This window comes from Dysidea avara, chromosome 4, assembly GCF_963678975.1.
Source record: "Dysidea avara chromosome 4, odDysAvar1.4, whole genome shotgun sequence".
In the NCBI taxonomy this organism is placed as follows: Eukaryota; Metazoa; Porifera; class Demospongiae; order Dictyoceratida; family Dysideidae; genus Dysidea; species Dysidea avara.
This window is the reverse complement of record NC_089275.1, coordinates 44,511,897-44,533,453: the sequence shown is the minus strand read 5'-3', so window position 1 is coordinate 44,533,453 and position 21,557 is coordinate 44,511,897. Positions and strand designations below refer to the sequence as shown.

At 38.0% G+C, this 21,557-nt stretch overlaps 1 protein-coding gene across 1 annotated transcript in view; it reads left to right on the top strand.

Moving 5' to 3' along the window:
• Positions 1 to 21,557, top strand: part of LOC136252314 (scavenger receptor cysteine-rich domain superfamily protein-like) — a 28,289-nt gene that overhangs the window by 807 nt on the left and 5,925 nt on the right. Inside the window, exons 2-4 of the mRNA XM_066044724.1 lie at positions 5,697 to 6,023; positions 12,161 to 12,487; positions 19,344 to 19,670. Of these exons, the coding sequence (XP_065900796.1) occupies positions 5,697 to 6,023; positions 12,161 to 12,487; positions 19,344 to 19,670 (981 nt within the window). The remainder of the gene's footprint in view (positions 1 to 5,696; positions 6,024 to 12,160; positions 12,488 to 19,343; positions 19,671 to 21,557) is intronic.

The following is a 21,557-nucleotide window of genomic DNA, read 5'->3' as shown; positions in this document are numbered from 1 at the left end:
CTATGCTGCGCGCCCATAGACTGTGTACAAGAACCAGTGTCCTTAGGCTGGTTTCACGCCTCAACAAATATTACAGCAGAATAGTGGCATTAATGACTTTACTTTGTTATGAGAATGACTTGTGGTGTTGTTATGATAAATATTTTGGTTAGTTTGACCACTACGCTTCACTTTTGGTCGGAAGGCTTACAATGGTGGACTACATGCTTTTTTGGAAAAACATTCTTGGCTAAACTGATTGTGCTGTAGGTAGAAAAATTAAGTATCACAAGGTTAACTATGCTATAAAGAATTGCCTCGGCTAAATAACATGCCTTCCCATAACTTCTTTGGCAGGTTTTTGGGATGGTATTTTTGGCAAAACTGGAAACACATTCTCTTTGTGATTCTAGACAGTATCGCTACACACTTTATACTACAAAGTCATCAATTAATGCTCCATGGTATGGTATGGGTGCGAAGGGAGTAGCGTACAGGGTTTTGGTGTTTTCCTTGAATGTGTCCAAACCATCTGATCTCGCATTCAGTTTCACTTCTACCATTCGCACAATAAAGAGTCAATTTGCCTCAAAACTTACTGTTGGCTTCCAAAACATCTTGAGAAAGAACCCTTTACCAGTGGTGAGTCTTGTTTCACCCAGGGAAACTTGTCTTGTTATTGAAGGGGGTGCGAAACCAGCCTGTAACTAGTGGCGCTTACTAGTTTCCAATCCAGGGGGGTATATTATCTATGGTGGATAGCATTCTGATGGTGGGGGTACCAAATGGCTGAACAGAATTCTATAGTAGATAAAATCACTTGTTTGTAGCTATGTTCCTTAAGTGTTCTTGAGCAGCCTCGTAGATTACGTTGCAGAAACTCTAGTAGCTGGTTGACTTTGTGACACAGTTGATTTTTGTGTGGATGCTTGTCATTTATCAGTATCCCAAGGTATCTGTGTTCTGTAACAAGACTTAGTGGGTTGCCATTCATTGTGTAGACAAAAATGCTTTTGTGAAGAGCTGTACTGATTTGCATTATACTACATTTTGAAACATTTTACATCATTTTCCACCTGTCTGCCCACTCTGTTAAGATGTTCAAATCTTGTTGTAAGATTACATGATCTTCATGAGAATGAATAGTTCTATAGATAAGACAGTCATCAGCAAACAGTCTAATTTGGCTTTGAATAAGTAGGCCACTTACACAACGACAGCAGAAAAAAAAAAAAACAATTTAGCCACTATGTTACAGCTAACTACGCTCCACCTTATAATTTAGGATGTATTTGGGAACAGCAGGAGTTAATTAATAATTGTGTGATTTCCAAATCACAGTGATTTCAGTGAATATGATACCAAGGGTTAGCTATACAATAGGAGATATGAAGGTTTGACTGGGTAGCAATGGGCTGAATTTATCCATCAAAACCTACAGGTTGACTTTTCATGTGCTCACATACTGTAGCCATGCTAGTACCTAAGTGCAAGAGTGAAGAGTGGCACTTATGGAAAAGACAAGGATCTCTTCATGCCATGTGTCTCACTATAGAAAGATTTCCAATTCTGTTTTAAGTCATGACTCAAAGCAGCTAAAATGCATATACGTACAGTGGTCGCACCGCATGCTAAAATGCTGGACTTGTGATATCAAGAGTTCATTCAGTTCATGATGTTCACATAACATTCATAATATTATAAACTCTTCAAGTTGGTGATATTATGTGGGCTACAATTTCAGTTATAGTTAATGCACCACCACATGTGTGTATGGAAAATACAGCACGAGGGGGCATGTCGAGAGACTAATATAGCATAGGCAGTGCTTTAAGTGTTATATTGTACTTCCTGGTTGTCTGGCTTGGAGTGATTTTCTCTAGTACTCAAACTGCTGCAATTTTCGGTAATGCGGATATCAGTAAGTGTTTATATAATCTATTTCTAGTTGTAGAGCAAACTAATAGGGTTAGTTTGGCTAGTTGTAGCGATTTGCAATGTCACGCACGTGATCAATCGTGCTGTCTTAGTGGAACGGTGTTTAAATAGCTTCATGATTAGGCAATCAGTGAGTGTTTATACAATCTATTTCTAGCCGTAGAACGAACTGGTTAGCTGGTTTTAGTTTTCGTAACATTCTTTAAATATATTCTCCACATAACTGTACTGTATTTACCCAAGTAGCTGCATAACTGTTCTGTATGACTTATACTGTACAGTTATGCAGCTGATTAGTACTGTATGGACAATATGATACGCAGTAGTGCTGTGCGATAATAGTGATAATACGATTATCGCGATAGGGTGAAGGGTTATCGAGATAGCGATATTATATTCCTTGTAATCGATTATTATACGATAATTAATTATGATGCAATTGCTTACGTAATCATGTATCTCGTGATTCACCTCGTGTTGTTTTGTTTTATCTGCGTTAGTGAAATGAGCACTTATAGTGGTGCGAGTAGTGATTCTAGCAGTGACTCAAGCTGTGAGTGTCGCGATAGTCCTCGTGAACTGTTAAAGCTTGAAAAAGCAAAGAGTCCTGTTTGGGAATACTTTGGCTTCCCAGCAGAAAATGGGCAGTACTTGGAGAAAGATAAAAAGAAGCGGGCTGAAGTCTACTGTAGGCTCTGCCCAAAGAAGATGAACTATCTTGGAAACACCACCAATATGATCTCTCATTTGGAATACAACCACCGCTCGGAATATTTGAAAGTAAAAGCCAAAACGGCAACTGGTCAAAAGTGTAGTGCCGTGTCTGCCAACCAACCACCCATTAGTGAAGCTTTCCGTCAGTTAGAGCCACTGTCAACAAACTCGAAAAGGTGGAAAACTCTTAACCAATCAGTAAGCCATTGTATAGCGAAGGATATGTTGCCCATTAGCATAGTCAACAATGTGGGATTTCGGGCTATGTTGCGTACTTTTAAGCCAAGATACGTGGTTCCTGATAGGAAGACCTTCTCACAGAATTACATTCCAGAAATTTATCAGAGTGAGAAAGCAAGAATTGCTGCTGCTATGGCATGTGGTCTAAAGAATTTTTCACTTACCACAGATGGTTGGACCTCCCGTGCTAACCATAGTTATATTACACATACTGTGTATTATATTGATGAATTATGGAATCTACAAGCTCACCTTTTGGACACTGCTGAAATGCCATTGGAGCACACAGGTGTCAATTTAGCTGATGAGTTAAAGGATAGCCTTGCAAGGTGGGATCTTAAATATGATAATCTTGTGTCTATAACCACTGATAATGCACGAAACATTGTTTGTGCAACTGAAATACTATCATGGCCTCGTTTTGGTTGTCTAGCCCACACTCTTCAAATTGGAGTTAAGAAAGCTATGGAAATTCCACAAATATCAAGAGCTCTTGCTCGTGCCTGCCGTGTAGTGACCCATTTTCATCACTCTTCTAAGTCTTCATATATATTAAAGCAGAAACAAACAGACTTGCATGTTGAGGAACTAAGTTTGGTTCAAGATGTCACTACACAGTAGAACTCATCGTATTACATGCTGAAATGTTTGCTTCAACAGCGTCAGCCACTGTGTGCTACCTTAATTGAAATTAAGAAAACAGATTTTATGCCTAGTGATGCTGAGATTTCATCAATGGAAACATTTTTAGAAGTTTTACAACCCATTGTGGAAATCACTGAGACACTGGGTGGTGAAAAACTAGTAACCATTTCAGCACTATTATACAAGCTTTTGTCAATACATTTGGTTGAAAATTCTTCAGATTCCTCACTGGCTAAAACAATGAAAAAGATTGTGATGGGTGATCTCAAAGATCGTTACGATGATGTCATGAGCTTGATTAACAAGGCATGCTTCCTTGACCGTAGATTTAAAGCCCTTGCTTTCATGACTGACAGTGACAAGAGCTTTACAATTGCTTCTGTGGAAGAAGAAGCACAAGAGTTGAATGATGATGATAGAAACAGCCTTGATACTAGTACAAGCACTGTTAATCTGACTGATGATGACGATGCTCCTCCACCATCTAAAAAGGCCAAGAAAGGCTTGATGTCTTTGTTGGATGATGTTGTTAATTCCAAATCTCAAGATGAAGGTGCTCCACTATCAAACAGTGAAAGAATCAAAGCTGAAGTAGAAAGGGAAATGAGCAATTACATTGCCATTGAAATTGATCCTAGTACAGTGGGTAATCCTCTAGTATGGTGGAAAGACAATCAGAAACGCTATCCACGGTTAGCACGGTTAGCTAGGAAATTTTTATGTATTCCAGCAACCTCAGTGCCATCAGAGCGTGCGTTTAGTGTGGCTGGACATGTAGTAAATGAAAAAAGAGCCTGTCTACTACCGGAGAATGTTAACATGTTGGTCTTCCTTGGTGCAAACCTAGAAGTTAACAAGAAGAAAAGATAAATTTAAAAGTAACAGTATGACTAACGGTATAACAATATTGTTTATTGTGAGACTAAATCTTTTGTTTTAACAACCATCACTTACTTGAAAGTTCTTTAGTGTTCAGTGTTATATTGTATGATCATTATCGAGATAATATCGTTTATTGAGATAAATAGGCTTTTATTATCGGAATTTATCGAGATATAGGTTTTTTCATTATCGCACAGGCCTAATACGCAGCATGGCTTTGATCCTCCCATGCAAAGTACAATACGTTGTAACTACAGACGGGATGTACTATCAGAGTCCAAGGGAATTATTTCTAGTTATGTATATGTTAAAAGTGCACACAAGCACTAGACAACAGGGAAAAAGCAGGAGTCAATAGTTTTGAGAAGAGACACCAAGAAACAGTTAAATAATTAGAAACGCAATATTTAGTTACCATCATATGTACAGATCTCCCTACAGCATGTGCTTGTCACACCCTCTTGTAATAGTCAGCACTTTATATAGCAATGCGACATTAGGCCATATACGTATTTAGGCTTTAGTTAGTGTTTTTGGTTTCCATGATCTCACTACCAGTTTAAGGTACATACATTCTGACTATTAGCTATCTACTATTGGGATGAGTATAGGGTCTTGTGATTTAGGTTTACATACATGTTGTAGTATACGCTGTTGCTATAGTAACTATTGGTATTTGCTATTTATTAACTAGTGCCTGATATGTGACTAACCCTATTACACTGTATAGGGTTTCTGTGTTGGCTGGGAATAGACACAGTCCATGCACTTACTAATCAATTCATAACAGCAGTAGCACCAATAGTGAATATGTTATTGTCAACATCGTAAAAGTTGATTAAATACAGAAATAATCTTTATGTCAAACCCAGCTGGCCCTCCAGCAAATGTCCTGTATGTTTAAATGACTTTCTTTATGTATGTAGCCAAGAGTTAATAATATGGGAAGGTGGTATTTGTGGTTTGGGGAGTATCAAGTTCTGACATTCCAGAATGTAATATCTGAACCAATAGACAAGGTGTGCATAGTCACTACAAATAGATGCCATAAAACTCTATGGTACAGAACATAACTGTCCGGTGGGCCTGTGTTATGTTTGTGGTAGTAAAGTACTTATCTGATAGTTAATGTATTTATCATTAATGGTATCAGTAGTTAGTTGTTGTATTTAAATATATCTCTTTGTTTGAGTAATGTGTGTGTACTTCAACACTGTACAATGGTAAGGACACAACTATAATGCTTTGTTATATCTGCAGTAGCAGCTGTAGAGCAATTTTACCACTTTTGTTTATAGTTGGAGCAGCTTGCACTGAGGGTGATATTCGTCTTATGGATGGTCCTAATGATTATGAGGGTCGTGTGGAAGTGTGTCATAATAATTTATGGGGAACTGTTTGTGATGGCCATTGGGGTGTTGATGATGGAATTGTAGCTTGTCGTCAACTGGGACATGAGTTTATTTCGGTAACTAAGAGTGCCTCTTATGGGCAAGGAAGAGGACGCATTTGGCTGAATGATGTATCATGCACAGGATCAGAAAATCGACTAATTGATTGTCCACACAGTTCCTTTGGTTCACGTAGGTGTAGCCACAGCCAAGATGCAGGTCTAGTATGCTATGGTATGTACATGCATATATAAATAGCTGAGTAAAAATTAATAGGTTTGTAACATATTATGAATATAGTAGTGTGGTTTTAGTTAACTATATCTAAAACTAAAAGTCCTTACTAAAATAATGCTAGTATAATGTATAGTAACATAATGAAGTTCTCTGAATGAGACCAAAAGAGATGTCATTAAATCATTATTCAAAAATACTAGCTACTTGCATGTATGTATGTATGTATGTATGTATGTGCATGTGTGTGTGTGTGTGTGTGTGTGTGTGTATGTATATATGTATGTATGTATGTATGTATGTATGTATGTATGTATGTATGTATGTATGTATGTATGTATGTATGTATGTATGTATGTATGTATGTATGTATGTATGTATGTATGTATGTATGTATGTATGTATGTCTGTATGTACAGTACAGCTCACGGGTGACATCGCATGTACGCACATGATACGCGTGACGTGCGCTCGAGTGACCCGTGTGGATGTAGCAAGGCTACAGTAATGCTCCATGATAGCTAACTTTACTCGAGAGCGTCACGCAAGACCAGATAACAGGTCTCACCTATGGTCTTGGGAGGCGGCACTGGTTCAGTTCCGCCAGCTGTGAAGTCTCCTATTGCAATGCCTGTGTTGTAGCTACCGAATACTTGGTAACTTAGCTACTGACTTGACCTTGACTCTGTCACGGACTACAGTCAGTGCTGTAGCTAGCAGTATACAGTAGCTACCGTAAACCTAGATGGATTGGTCGCCAAGTAGCTAATGCCACAGAACCCCAGTTAGTGCATTTTTCTAATTCATATTTTCTTTATCTAGATAGTTAAAGGAATGGTCAACCGAAGTTTCAACTCTAGAAGCCAAGAAATTTCGAAGTTACAGTGCTACGAAGGGCCTACGAAGTGCTAACAGCAAAAAATCGATTTGTACAGTGACAATAAACTACAGGCGTTTAATAAAACGATCATAACATACGGATGCAGTCCTCTACCAAGATGCAACTTGCACCATCGAATTCTCCATGAACAAGCAAATCCATTGCTGGGTACGTTTTGTCTTCCAGGCCTTTCCTACATCCACGGGGGACCGGCAAAGGCGAACGAACGTGAGAAAAAGCGATAGTGAACCGCTTGTCTAATGCAAGGCAGACTAACGCTGATATCTTCTGTCTCCTTGAGAGTACTGACACGAAACAAAGATTTTGGAACACCTCTTGCTTTTGGGATCATGATGCTGCCAAGGCATATGGTGTTATCACTTTCTTTCATTGTGAAACAAACGCTTTAGAATTTACAATTTTTTATTCGTTTTTGTAAATATTCCACCCATCGCATTCTGTGGGCCCAGCGTGTGTTTATTGCATTCTACTGTATAATTAGCTAGCTAGGCTTGCACGAACATAATTATGGGACTGATCACAAATGTTTATGTGATTTAAGTGTTGTATGAAGTTACTAAATTCAGTAGCGAGTGTCCTCATGTGTGGCGAGTCTCTCACGTGGCTAGTGCATATCCACGCGATATTCCACAGGTATTGTACAGTACATTGCAAAAGAATGATCCCGCGAAAAGATGCGAGCATTACTCGCATGTGTATAGTCGCAACGTTACCTGTGAGCTGTACTGTATGTATGTGTGTGTGTGTGTGTGTGTGTATGTGTGTGTATGTATGTATGCATGTACTGTATGTACATAGGTCTTTGACTATGTGCACGTGTGCCTCCTAGCATGTTACAAAATTCCATAATGATTTATAGTAGTATTTAACTACTGCACATCACTGTAAGTGTTACTGGAAGTGTATGGATCATACCAGTCAAATAGTCAATTATTACCAGCATTTACTGTGGTGAAGTACATAGTTGTCTTTTTCTGTTTGCTTGCCTACACAATTTGATGAACACCAATGTGTACATAAAGAACTTCCTTATTAGAGCTAAAACACAACTATTTTGGTTGCTTGTCTGTCTGCTGTCAAAAATTCATCCTTATTATTTTACTGTCATATAATACCTCTAGAAAATCAATCCTCTTGCATTGTACAGTGAAATTTTATGTACCTGCAGTATCAAGACACACGATAGTGTGTCATGCTGCCCAAGAAGCTGACGCGCCACACCGTGAGTATATTAACAGGAAGCAAGAAAACGCAATTTTCACACCTATGTAGCTCTGTGGTCCCTAATCCGGTTGGAACCAAATTTGCTACAGAAATACCGGCCAGTTAGGGGAGTCTACATGCCAAATTGGAAGAACATTGGTCCAGCCATTTCCAAGATACGAGCAAACAAAGTTTTGTTTTAATTTCTTCGTTTTTTTTTCTTCTTCATTTCGCACACTTCGCAAAATCCGCCATAAAACATGAATGAGTGCTTGGATCTGGCTGAACTTTTGCACAATTAAAGGACTCATTAAGGCAGATCTCCGTACCAACTATGGTAGGAATCTGATGAACATTTACGGAGTTATGACCGATTATTTGCGTAAAATAAGTCCCCTGGAGGAATGAGTTGAAAATTGACATGTAGATGGAGTAACCATTGTAGGAATGCCTTTTTGTGGTTTGAAAGGAATCGAGATAAAGACCATGGAGATATGACACAAAACCCAACCTGTGTCAAGATTACGCGATCGATTTTTATGAATAAAAAAAACTATTAGTTTTTGTTTCTACCAGGCAAACCGCTTAGAGTAACAAGCTGAAAATCAGTGTGTAGCTGGAATAATCATCATAGAAAGTCCTTGCAGTAGTTCAGAAGAATCGGATTACAGATGACTGAGTTATGATTCAAAAGGCAACTACATGTAGCAAATGCGAGATCGAGATACTCTAATAGAACAGTCACCCTAATAAAGCATTTGGCTGCATTTATAATTTACTCAATTATATTTCATTGCAAGTTATTCTGTAGGGAATTCAGCTACAAACAAGTCACCCTATAGTCAGATCAGCTAGAAGAAGGTACCTAATAGAGAGTTCAGCTACAAAGAAACCATCATGTAGAGAGTTCAGCTCAAACAAATCACCCTGTAGAGAATTCAGCTACAATCAAATTGCCCTGTAGAGAGATCAGCTAGAAGAAGTTACCTTGTAGAGAGTTCAGTTACAAAGAAACCATCATGTAGAGAGTTCAGCTGCAAACAAATCACTTGTAGAGAGTTCATCTAGAAACAAATCACCCTGTAGAGAGATCAGCTAGAAGAGGTCACCTTATAGATAGTTTAGCTACATTTCAAGTCACCTAGTAGAGAGATCAGCTGCAAAATAATATCCTGTGGGGAATAGTGGGCATGTAATAAATATATGTATATAATTTGTATAATTACTAATAAAATCAAAAATAATTGAAGTATTAAAAATCTTCTTTAAGTTCTTTTCTTCTTCCTGTGGTAAAGAAAAAAAACACATGGGTTAAAAAAAACCCAAAGCCAGCCATTGGCCGGCTTTGCAGTATACAAATACAAAAAGAAGTGATATCTAATCAAAAACAGCCAAGCTGTAAAAAAAGGTGCGGCCCCCAAAAAGGCCATGGTGAAAAAAGATGTGAAATCCAAGGTGGCAGCCAAGAAATGGCTGTGATGGTAGGTTAATGGTAAAAATTTTAATAACGACAATACATGTGAATTTGTGTTTTGGCACCAAATTCACCTGAATTGTCGTTATTAAAGTTTTTACCATTAACCTACCATCACAGCCATTTCTTGGCCGCCACCTTGGATTTCACATCTTTTTTCACCATGGCCTTTTTGGGGGCCGCACCTTTTTTTACAGCTTGGCTGTTTTTGATTAGATATTTATTACATGCCAATTATTTCCTACAGGATAACTTGTTTGCAGCTGAACTCTCTACAAGGTGACTTGCTTGTAGCTGAATTGTCTATCAGATTAACTGTTTGTAGCTGAATTCTCTACAGGATACTGTAACTTGCAACGTAGTATAATTCTATAATGGAGTAATTATAAACGGAGCTGAATGCTCTATTAGGATGACTGTTCTATTAGAGTATCTCGATCTCGCATTTGTTACACGTAGTTGCCTTTCGAATCATAACTCAGTGGTTTATATTCCGATTCTTCTGTACTACTGCAAGGACTTTCTATGGTGATTATTCCAGCTACATATGGATTTTCAGCTCATTGCTCTAAGTGGTTTGCCTGGTAGGTGCAAAAACTAATGAATTTTTTTATTCATAAAAATCGATTGCGTAATTGTGACAAAAGTTGGGTTTTGTGTCATATCTCCATGATCTTTATCTCAATTCCTTTCATACCACAAAAAGGCACTCCTACAATGGTTACTCCATCTACATAGCAATTTTTAACTCATTTCTCCAAGGGGTTTATCCTGTGATCGTGACAGACCTTCGACCTTATTTTGCGCACGTAATCTGTCATAACTCTGTGAATGTTCATCAGATTCCTATCAAAGTTGGTACTGAGATCCGCTTTAATGAGCCCTTCAAGTGTGCCTAAGTTCAGACCGATTGGAATACGCATTTGTGTGTTAAGGCGGATTTTGCAAAGTGTGCAAAATGAAGAAGAAATTAAAATGAAATTTTGTTTGCTCGTATCTCAAAAATGGCTTGAGCAATTTTCTTAATATTTGGTATGTAGACTCCCCTAATTGGATGGCACTTCTCTAGCAAATTTGGCTCCAATCCGATTAGGGATCACAGAGCTACATAAGTGTGAAAATTGTGGTTTCTTTATTCCTTTTAATATACTCACAGTGTGGCGTACCAACTTCTTGGGCCACACGACACACTACCATGTGTCTTGATATTCCCTAAAATTAATCAAAAGAATGTTGAAATGCAAATGAGCATAAAATATGCAGAGCATCAATTTTAAACCATCCATTTAAATTAAATCATTGTATCCTTAGTACATGGAACTTTTGTGAGCTTTTGAACACAATAGTCTCTGATCTACGTAGAAATTGGGTGACAGATTTATTAGAGAATTTTATCCTTGCAATAGACCAGTTCATTTAATGTGAAAGTATTTTAATTGCCCTGGTATTGCTATTGCACAATGCTGGATGCTGTGGGTAGCCATGAAAATTTACAGGAACCATTGGACAACCACAGGGACTAAACCCTTTGTTATACAGAAATTAAATAATATATCCGTGTTTTCAAAACAGCATGGAAAACTACATTAATTTCTACACCTGGTGGTGGTTGTGTGCTGCTTCTAGGTGTAGCGATTGGCAAGTTAAAAAGCTGTTGAAGTTGAAAGCACCGGGCAAAAAAGTTGTCTAGTGACGAAGCATGCAAGCAGGTGCTTGTTTCTATGTTTATATGGAGTAACAATACTAAAACTCACCTGGATAGAGTTTGCTGACTCGCTAAACATGGTGTTTGCTAGTTGACCCATAAAGTCGATTGTAGCCTTTATCTTTGATACGAACCATGGAATACTCTACTACAAAGCTTTGCCTATCAGTTTGAGTAGTTTTCAAGTACAAACTCATTATCAGCCATGGAAAGCATTGTTCAGCAAAATCTTGAACTTGGAGCTCTATAATTAACTTGCTCATCAAAGCAGACAACCACAAAGCAAAAGAGAATTAATGTAGTTTCATTTTATGTACAGAGAATTGGAACATACCGTATACTTTGTAAGTAACTGAGATTTAATCATCGATTATCATAGTTTCCCCAATGGCTTCAATACATTTTTATGGGCATCCACAGCATCCAGTTGTTATGTCATACGCAATTAACACTAATTACATTTTAAGGTCCTTAAATGTTAGTCTATTACACAATTAGAGAGAAACCTCAACTTATATATTGTTGCTGAGTAGTAATACTCTAAGTTTGTTCATATGGACAAGTGGCTAGCAGTGTTCTCTGCAATTCATGACATCACAATGAATTTATTAGTACATATAGTAATAGACTTCTATAATATGAACTTTACTGATAATAGAATGAAACCCATGATAGAGCCCTCTGTTGAATTATGTGTGATCTAAGTGTTATTTTAATGAGCATCAAATGTATTGTATTTATTAGGAACATAAGGTTATTATAATGCCAAAAGTTTTGAATTAATTGATCACTAGTATTGTGTACAAAATAATATGCTTACAATGATAATAATGTGTGGTGAATTTTCTTTACAGCTGAAACAAACTGCACTGAGGGGGAAATTCGTCTTGTTGGTACTGCTGGTGATTATGATGGTGATGTAATAATATGTCATCTTAACACATGGGGACATATCTGTAGTTACATGTGGGATACCAATGATGGAACAGTTGCTTGTCGTCAACTGGGACTTGAGTTTGTTGGAGTCACCCCGAGCTCCTACCATTATGGACAAGGAAGAGATTTGTATTTAGTGGGAAATTTAAATTGCACAGGATCAGAGAGCCGATTAACTGATTGTGGTGATAATTTATTTAGTATAAACAGTTGTTCCTATAGTAAAGCAGGTCTGGCATGTGATGGTAAGCAGTTTTATGCATTTTGTAAGGTGATTTAGTTTTGCATTTTTGTACCTATGGTTCACTGTAAGTACGGTGATGTAGCAGTAGCATAGTGCTACTACAACATATATGAGTGCTCACATCACATCCCATAATGCTCTGAGGTGATTTAGTGTGTCATAGTAACACCCAAGAGTGTCATTATTGAGGTGTTGCGGTAACACTCTGAGAGTGTACCTAAGTGCCATGTGGCTCTCTGGGCGTTATGGTATATAACAACCCAATTTATTGATGAGGTGTAAGGGTGTCAAGGAATGTTTCTGTAGCACCCTTAATAACCCTATGACACCCCATGGTGACTCATTTATCCATCAACCTAACATGTAATAGTTGTATCATGTACCCGAGTGATTTGCCTGATATGTACACCCAAGCTCAAGGGCCGTTAGGCCCGAGAGTGTGGGTGTACATATCAGGCAAATCATGAGGGCACGTGATACAACTGATATGTACCATGTAGGCTAATAGTCTACTGTGGTGGGCGACTAACCACCCAAGCCAATACGAGGCAACCCGCTGGATTTATTATATAGAGAGTCTTGTAAAATTCGATTATGGGTCAGCAGCAAGTAACGTTGCAGTTACGTTTGTTAACATAAACGGGAAAATCCTATGAATATCACGGAAACACTCAATTTGCGATTAACAAGTGTTTCAAAGTTGCTACATCATTTAACCACTGTTCACAATGTTTTCTAAACATCCAGAGGGGTAAGCTTCGCTGTAGAGTGGTTACCTCGTGATATACGAAAAGTGGGCGTGGTACATAATCAAACACGTGGACACGCGATTGTAAATTAACTATAACACTAGTTCTCACCTTAAACTTCCGTTTGTCAACTCATAGGGTGGTAAGGGTGTCGAATAGCCTTCGTATGAGTGCTGTAGAATGCAAAATCAGGTTCATGGTTTTCATCATGTGAGTAATAATAAACTCCCACAATCGAATACTGCCAGGATTCTTATAAAAACAAACAACGTTACCTCATAAGATATCAAAGCCATGATACATTTAAATGTACCATAGCCAGCCAGGGTTTATAAGATATGTACCCTGGAATTTGTCTTTGAAGTTAGGTGGTTTCATGGTACATTTCCCTATGTACTGATAGCCTATGTTTCCATAATTGTGGGTAACTTTCACTGGCAATTTTGTGGTGCAGTCATATGCTAGAATTGCCCACATAAAGTCCAGAAATTAAAATTGACTTGAAAATGTTCTAAAATTCCACAATTGTAAGTTTTTTAGCAGTTATGTTTTAAATACAAACTGCAATTTGTATGAAGTGTATAATACAGTACAATAGTAGTGTATAGTAGGGACTACAAAGGAGTAGGCGTGGCCCACGAAACAGCATCACCCAAAAAACAGCCTCAAGTTTCCCTGATGACAATGAGGCAGTATTGGTAAGTAAAAGTAAAAAGCCCAAACAAGCTTTCAGATCAACCTGAAACGCTTTCAACAAATTGCTACGGAATTTACGTATATGAATATTTAACAGAATTTTCTACTGACTGACTGCCTGAATGACTGACTGCCCCTTCAGACAAGTGTAACTCAATAACGGCTAAGGCTACAGGCTTGATTTTTTCACTGTTCAATGTCGCTTCGGCCCGAGAGGTTCCTTTTGGCATATCGCAGTACATACAGTGCATTCTTCATGGACTTACCAGTGTTCTCCTTTGTGTCCCATTCATCTTTGCTGACAGTGAAAAGTGTCGATTTTGTGGTAGCACATGAGCTTTCCTTAGTAATGGAAATTGTCCATATTTTTCATAGTGCCTATTTTGATTTCAGAGATGCTTTCGACCAGTTCTTGATTCGTACTGCTCTGTAATGGGTTGAACATAGCTGATAATGAAGCATAATGAATAGTTCACTTTTCAGATGATAATTGATATAACTGGGGCACGCGGTATCATTTCTTTCTTTCAGATTGCAGAGGTGCTTTTCGAACAATTCTTGATTCTAAATACTGTATAATGGGTTGAACATAACTGACAACGAAGCATAATGGATACTTCACTTTTCTGATGATAATTGATACAGCTGGGGCACAGTGTTGGGCCGGTACTTTTAAAATGTAATATAATTATTACTTATTACTCGTTACTGCCACTGTGATGAAAAGCGCTACAGTTATATATTACTTCAGTTTAAAAGTAATATGTTATAGTTATATCCCGGTACGAGGGTGATATCATTGTTATTACACGAGTCCGAGGCGGAGCTGAGGACGAGTGTAATAATAATGATATCATCCGAGTATACGGGATATAACTATTTTATATCCCAGTGCGCAGAAGTTTACGGATAGTAAATTAAGTTCCGGTTTGAGTTCCTGTCACTGTGCTCAAGATTTCGTCCGAATTGTGTGGAGATTCTACTTCGTAGCTACAAGAGAGACCTTACATACTGCCTACAAACTGTAGCGAAGGGCGGTGTTATGAAGCAGCGGTTCCAGGTACAATTCGCCTTTGTCAGAAGTTGGTATGGTGGTGTCGCGTGGTGTGCAAGAGAAAAATAAAGACCAACAAGTGGCTATCATAGTCCTAGATAGAACGATGAAGCTAGAGGAAGTTAGTTCTTCACCATAGTGACCGTTGGGAGTGATTGCTGGAGTGAAAATCGTCACGGACTATTCTTGACATTTGTTAAACTATCGTATTGGTAACTTGTAGTGTTATTGTGTAAAGGATTAACAGTTTTCTTGTAAGATTTAGCTAGTTTTAAGTGCTGTATTGGTATGTTTTGTATCAATATTTCCTTATTTGGCTCTTTGTTCCATTGGTAAGCAATGCCATTCGCGGTTATTATGATGTCACGAAAGAGACTGAGTGGCTCCGCAACAGGGTGATAAGTTAGTTATCACTGGGTGATAACTAATATATCGTACAGTAGCAGCGCCACTCTGTCTAGCTGTATGGTAGTTATAACCCAGCGCAGCGCTTTGATACTCCCACGCACTGGGATGTAAGTTATATTACATATTACACAATGTATAAAGGTACTTCATTAGGTAATAATATTAAAGTAACGCTTGCACTAGTTCACGTTAGTACTTCATTAGGTAATAATATTATACAGTAACGAGTATATAGTAATGCGCTACTTTAGTAACGTATTACTTATGTAAAATAACAATCCATTAGATTTTACTAGCAGTGTTGGGAGTAACGTGTTACGTAATATTATTACTTTTGTGGTAACTAAGTAATAATATAACGAAATACGCTATAACTAGGCAGATGCTAGCAGCATCGTGGGGCGAGCCTGAAGGGAATAAGTGTTTTATATTAGTATAGGTCATAATTGAATGTTGGTCTTATTATCTAGCCATTCATGCTAATGGAAGATATGCACATTATATAAAAGTATGGGGTTGAAATGTGGTTTGAGCACCAGTAGGAAAAAGGACAGGAAAAGCACAGGTAATGTACCGTTTACATTGGAATTCATTTAAGGGATTTTCTCCTCTGGCTGGTCATGTTACTGTAGTTGATTGCAATGAATGTCTGATATTTTGCACCTCGGTCATGGTCTGAGGAATCGTTGGAACAAAAGTTCTACATACGTATATCTGGGTTGTTGTGATCTTCTGTTATGTTTGTAGGTGAATCAGGTTGCTTTACATGTGTAGGTCAGATGGCACGGATACTGTAGGTACATTTGTAAGATGATCGTTTTCAGGTAAAGCTGATATATTATCATGATTGATTGTAATATTACTGAAGTATACATTATTTGCTATCAACCACTGCAAGGCAGTCAGTATCTTTGATCGTCGCACACATATAACTGGTGAAATTAACATTTGTTCTACTTTTGACAATCCCTACAAAAGGAAGTATTAAATGGTTATTAGACATCATGTGTGTGAGGAACATAACTTACAATAAGTTCTGGACCAGGATCCATATTATTAGCAGCAGAAAATAGCTTTAGGACATGGCTATCATTGTGACAACGCCTACAGGGGTACTTATGTCAATTATTGAAATGCTTGGGAATTTTTCAAGACATATTGAACAGTGTCAATTCAGCATGAAATTCTGTAATCTTGGCAATGACTGCAGGGTCACTAATGTCAACTGGCACATGACGTTGGACATGTTGTGATTGGTCCACATTCACATCAGTATTTGCTACTACACCAACATTTGAAGCACTATCAATATAAACACATCATGAAAATGAGTCACAATAGTTGTTAGTATGATATGCACATATAAACCATCTGCAAGAATGTGGTAGTGAATTTAGACCATAATCAGTTCTATTTTTTATCAGTTGTATAGGATTCAGTTTAATATTTTATGAACAGCAATTACTAAGGCCACTACAATGAGATTACTTGTTTCTCATCAACCGCCCGCACCAAAATTTTCTTTTGCCCATGCGCACTCATTATTGCACGAGATGGCAGCATGGCTTTTTTGAGTGTTGTGGTAGTGGGTTTATCACGTAGAAAAGCAATATTTCCATGAAAAACTGCAATCCCATTGAGATACAGACACCATTTATGAGTGTTTTTTACTTCTGTGTTGATTAGAGAGCTTTCTGGAGCATCAACAACCACCAAGGCATCAACAGTGAGTGCTACAGTGTACATTAGACCATACACTAGCATTGGTATCGTGACCTGCATGCCCTATGTGCAGGGCCATCATATCTAAGAGACATAGTAGCTTTAGCGTTGCTACTTCTGCCACAAGCTTACACAGCCCCTCCCCCTAATAAGACTGACCAGCCTACATGTGCTAAGACTGCTGCTGTCTGCTGCTGTCTGCTGCTGCATGGTACATGACTCCAAGACTGGTGGAACTTTCGCAAAGGACTTGAATGCTTTGTTACTGAAGTTGAAGTTTATGTGCACTTGGAATTTTACCCTCAGTGTGCACCAGTGCTTGGTGTGCATCCTGCCAATAGCCTAAAATAAAGGATTATTATACTGGTTTTGTACAAATATGCTATGGCTTGTGCAATAATGAGATAATGAGATAACCCGCCCTACCGCATGTGTTACTCTATGAGAAGTTGATGAGAAACAAGTTATCTCATTGTAGTGGCCTAATCTATTATACTCAAATATTTTGTGAGTCTTACAAATTTATATATAACAAACGTACTAATTCTGCCTTCTCTGCTGTATGATTGTGTCCCTTTACTCTTGTGTAAATTGAGCACGTCTTCTCTGATATTCTCTGTCTCTCCTTCGTCTTTCTTCTGCTACCTGTGAAGTTTCTCGATCTCTTCTCAATCTATAGCTACTGCTCTCTTCTCTAAGGCGTTCTTCCCTGTCCATCATGGACCAAGTTTGTTTCATGGTTGACAACACGTGCCGCGACGTGGTAGACGAGATTAGCAGTGTTGTAATCTACGCCACTTATTTTTCCGTGACATGGTCGATGACACGAGCATATATGGAAGTGCCGTAGTCTACGCCGTTTATTTTTCCGTGACATGGTCGATGACACGAGCATATATGGAAGTGCTGTAATCTTCGCCGTTTACTGTACCGTGGCATGGAGTATAGTGGGCATTAATTCGGTAAGTTTTCCGATTTCTTTTGTAATTGTTTGCGCATGGTTGATGACACGAATTTACGTGGACGACTCGCTAGTGTGGGGCTCGCTCAGGCTCGCCCCAAAAATGGGTGATATAACTCAAGTTACTTTACTTACAAATGTAACGCGTTACCTAAGTAATATAGTTACTGTAACAAGTCTAATATTATGTAATATTATTACTACAAGTAACGAAGTTACTAATCACGTTAGTTATCCTCTGAGTAACGCCTAGCCAAAACAAAGTAACGAAACCTACTGAATGAAGCTTATTCACCAGCTTCTTACTTATAACCAAGATTTGCACATTGTCCAACAACGCAATCATGTCACGTGATAAGGTGGTAGTTTCACATGTGACAACTTAAGGCTGTGGACACAAAGTAATATAATATTATTGTAGTTACTTTATTTTATGGGTAATATGTAACTGTAACTAAATAGTTCAGTTGCAAGTAATATGTAATATGTAACTAGTTACTTTTACAAAGTAACTTGCCCAACACTGTTTACTAGCTTAAAAAATGTAGCACGTTATATTACTTCATTACTGCATTAAGTAATAATATTGCATAAGTAACGCATTACACCCAACACTGCTGGGGTGTGCATCGCCATTTCAGATGCAGTATACGTGGGTTCACCAGTCATAGTAATTATTTGCAAAATAAGTTAACAAACAAGTGCACAAAAAACTTGGAATTTTTAACTAGAGTAGGGACCATAGCACACCAATAAAAGCTTGTTTTAGTACTTTTTATCAATGTGCTATGGTCCCTACTCTAGTTGAAAATTCCAAATTTTTTGTGCACTTGTAGGAAGACAAGTAAATATTAAGTGTGTTTGTAATATGTTGAATTGCTGTATTTAACAGATCACGTGTACTTTCTAAATAAACCATCAATAACCAAGAGAGGATGATGGGGGTTTTACCCAATGGAAGATTTAGAAGTTAGTATAGAGCATCAAGGGTATCACTATAGTACCCTACCAGGGTGTTTCACAATACCTCACATGCCACCCTTCAGTTTTCTATTGTGGGTGACACTTCAAAGGGTGTTAGAAAGGCTGAAAGGGTGTCAGTGGTGCACAGTGTGCTTGACACTCCAATTTGGTGTTACCATAACACCCCTGCTTTTACAGTGTACCAGCTCACTGTAAGAACTGCTTAAGCACAACTTTGTAATTACATATGTATGTTGACTTACTATTTAAACTGTATAGCAATTAGTATAGGTCTTTCTTGCAGTTGAAGCAAACTGTACTGAAGGAGATATTCGTCTGCTGGATGGTCCTGACAATTTTGAAGGCCGTGTTGAAATATGTCACAACAATTTATGGGGAACTGTTTGTGATAATTATTGGAATGCTAACAGTGGAATTGTTGCTTGTCGTCAGTTAGGACTTTCATTGGTAAGAACCACTACCTCAGCCTATTATGGGAAAGGCAGAGGACACATCTGGCTGGATAATTTATCATGTAAAGGATCAGAGACTCGACTAATTGATTGTTACCATAATGGATTTGATGCTTCCAACTGTGGACATAGTCACGATGTAGGAGTAGTGTGTAACAGTAAGTGTCCATCTAATGTATGTGTATATAATGCCATTATTATAACATTTTTCTTGGGCTAAATAAGCCTTACCCCATGAACTCAAATGGCTTTTGTAAAGAAAGTACATTGGAAAAAAAAGTAGAACTATCTATAGTGTCTATAATTTTATCACCATAAATTATATAGTTTACTGATGCTTCTAATACATTAGTCACTTATTTAGGTAATATTTCCTTTGATGTATGAGGTTACTAAATCCAATAGATAATTGGGTGAGTGTTATCAAATCATGGCAGTACAGAGCCAGTTTATCTTGAACTTCATTGATATGGTTGCCCAGGTATGGCACCAGTTATTTTTGTGGCACTGTTGCTAAGGACCCTGACAAAGTACGAGAATTTTTTTAACATTAATTAAGTCCACAATGATTAAAAATTTGTATTAAGGATGTATTTCATGAACTGAGTGCTGATCCTGTCTACTACTGAACTCTTGAGCATGACAAGTCAAACCACTAACAAGGATTGTCCATAGTAACGTCACCATTGCCATTCACTTTTTAGTATATTACAGAAGCTTCATTACTTCTTGCAACACAGCAATGAAATTTGAAATGCGTAAGGTGTCACATGGCTTCCTTAATTGGCCACAGAATGTTGTTGTTGAATACATATAAGGAATGTTAACAGTAAGCCAAGGAGTTGGCAATGCATTTTTGTGGGTAAGTAACATGCTAGACCCCACACCATGCTTTACGCTTTTGGCTTTCTACTGTTACAAGAAGTAATGAAACTTCTGTATCTATGCTAGCATCCACAGTTTGCTTCTTGTTAGCTTACTTTCTGGACAAGACAAGCATCATTCTAGCTTGGCATAGTAACTACTTAATACTGGCAGTATTGTCACATAATGTTATGAATGTCACACCAGTGCAATGGCCTGACATGATCAACTCGACTTAAGGTAAATCCCAATACTAGCATGCACGGTTTGTCACTTTCTCTCACTTTCTCTCACTCTTTCTTAACCTAGGAAAATTTTCTTAATCACTTAGAACAGGTCAACATTGGTTTTTATGCTACTTAGAACCCCTCAGATGATGTAGGCTTAGCTATTCACAATTGATTACCTCGGCCTGCATCCTCATTAATTACGGTAAGTTTGTGGGTAGCCTCACCCACATCGTCCTCAGGTCTCTAAATGGCATAAAAGCATAGAAAACTTGTTGACCTGTTCTAATTAATACTTAGGCCATGACACATTAATCTTATGCTTCACAGGATCAGTGTTTGGCAGGCTCAAAAATAAATGTAAATCACGTGATCTCTTAAAAAGAGTGCTAGTATGGCTGTAGACTCTTCAATATTGTGTGAGCATAGTAACAAAGGGGAAGGAGATCTGACCTCTTAACAATCTAGCTATTTACTTAACAATAAACAAGACCACTTCACTCTTTATTGATCTTGCTAGCTGTAAACCCCTTGGCTGACTTGAGATATACTTTAATACAACAGTCATGTATGATAGAACAGTTACAAGTTACATTGTTCTAGTAGACATAGCTATTTTTATAAGAAAAAGAAGCAAGCACAATATAAAATCAGTATATTACATTATTGTTCTAAAGGAGACAGGTGCCCCTCAGCAACAGTAAAGTCAACAGCTGGCGGCACACAGGGATGCTTGGATCTAGAATGCGATCCCCTGATACACATTACTGAAGAGTGCAGCAAGGAGAACCCCAAACTGCAACGAAGCCTGCCCATAACCACAAAATATGGGGAACTCCACTTCTGAGCAAATAGACAAGATGTTTATAAGTGATGGCATCAGCCTTTCCCATACCTGTAGATGTGGAAAATTGTAATACAAGTTACATTGTAGCTAGCTGTTCCACAACAAAA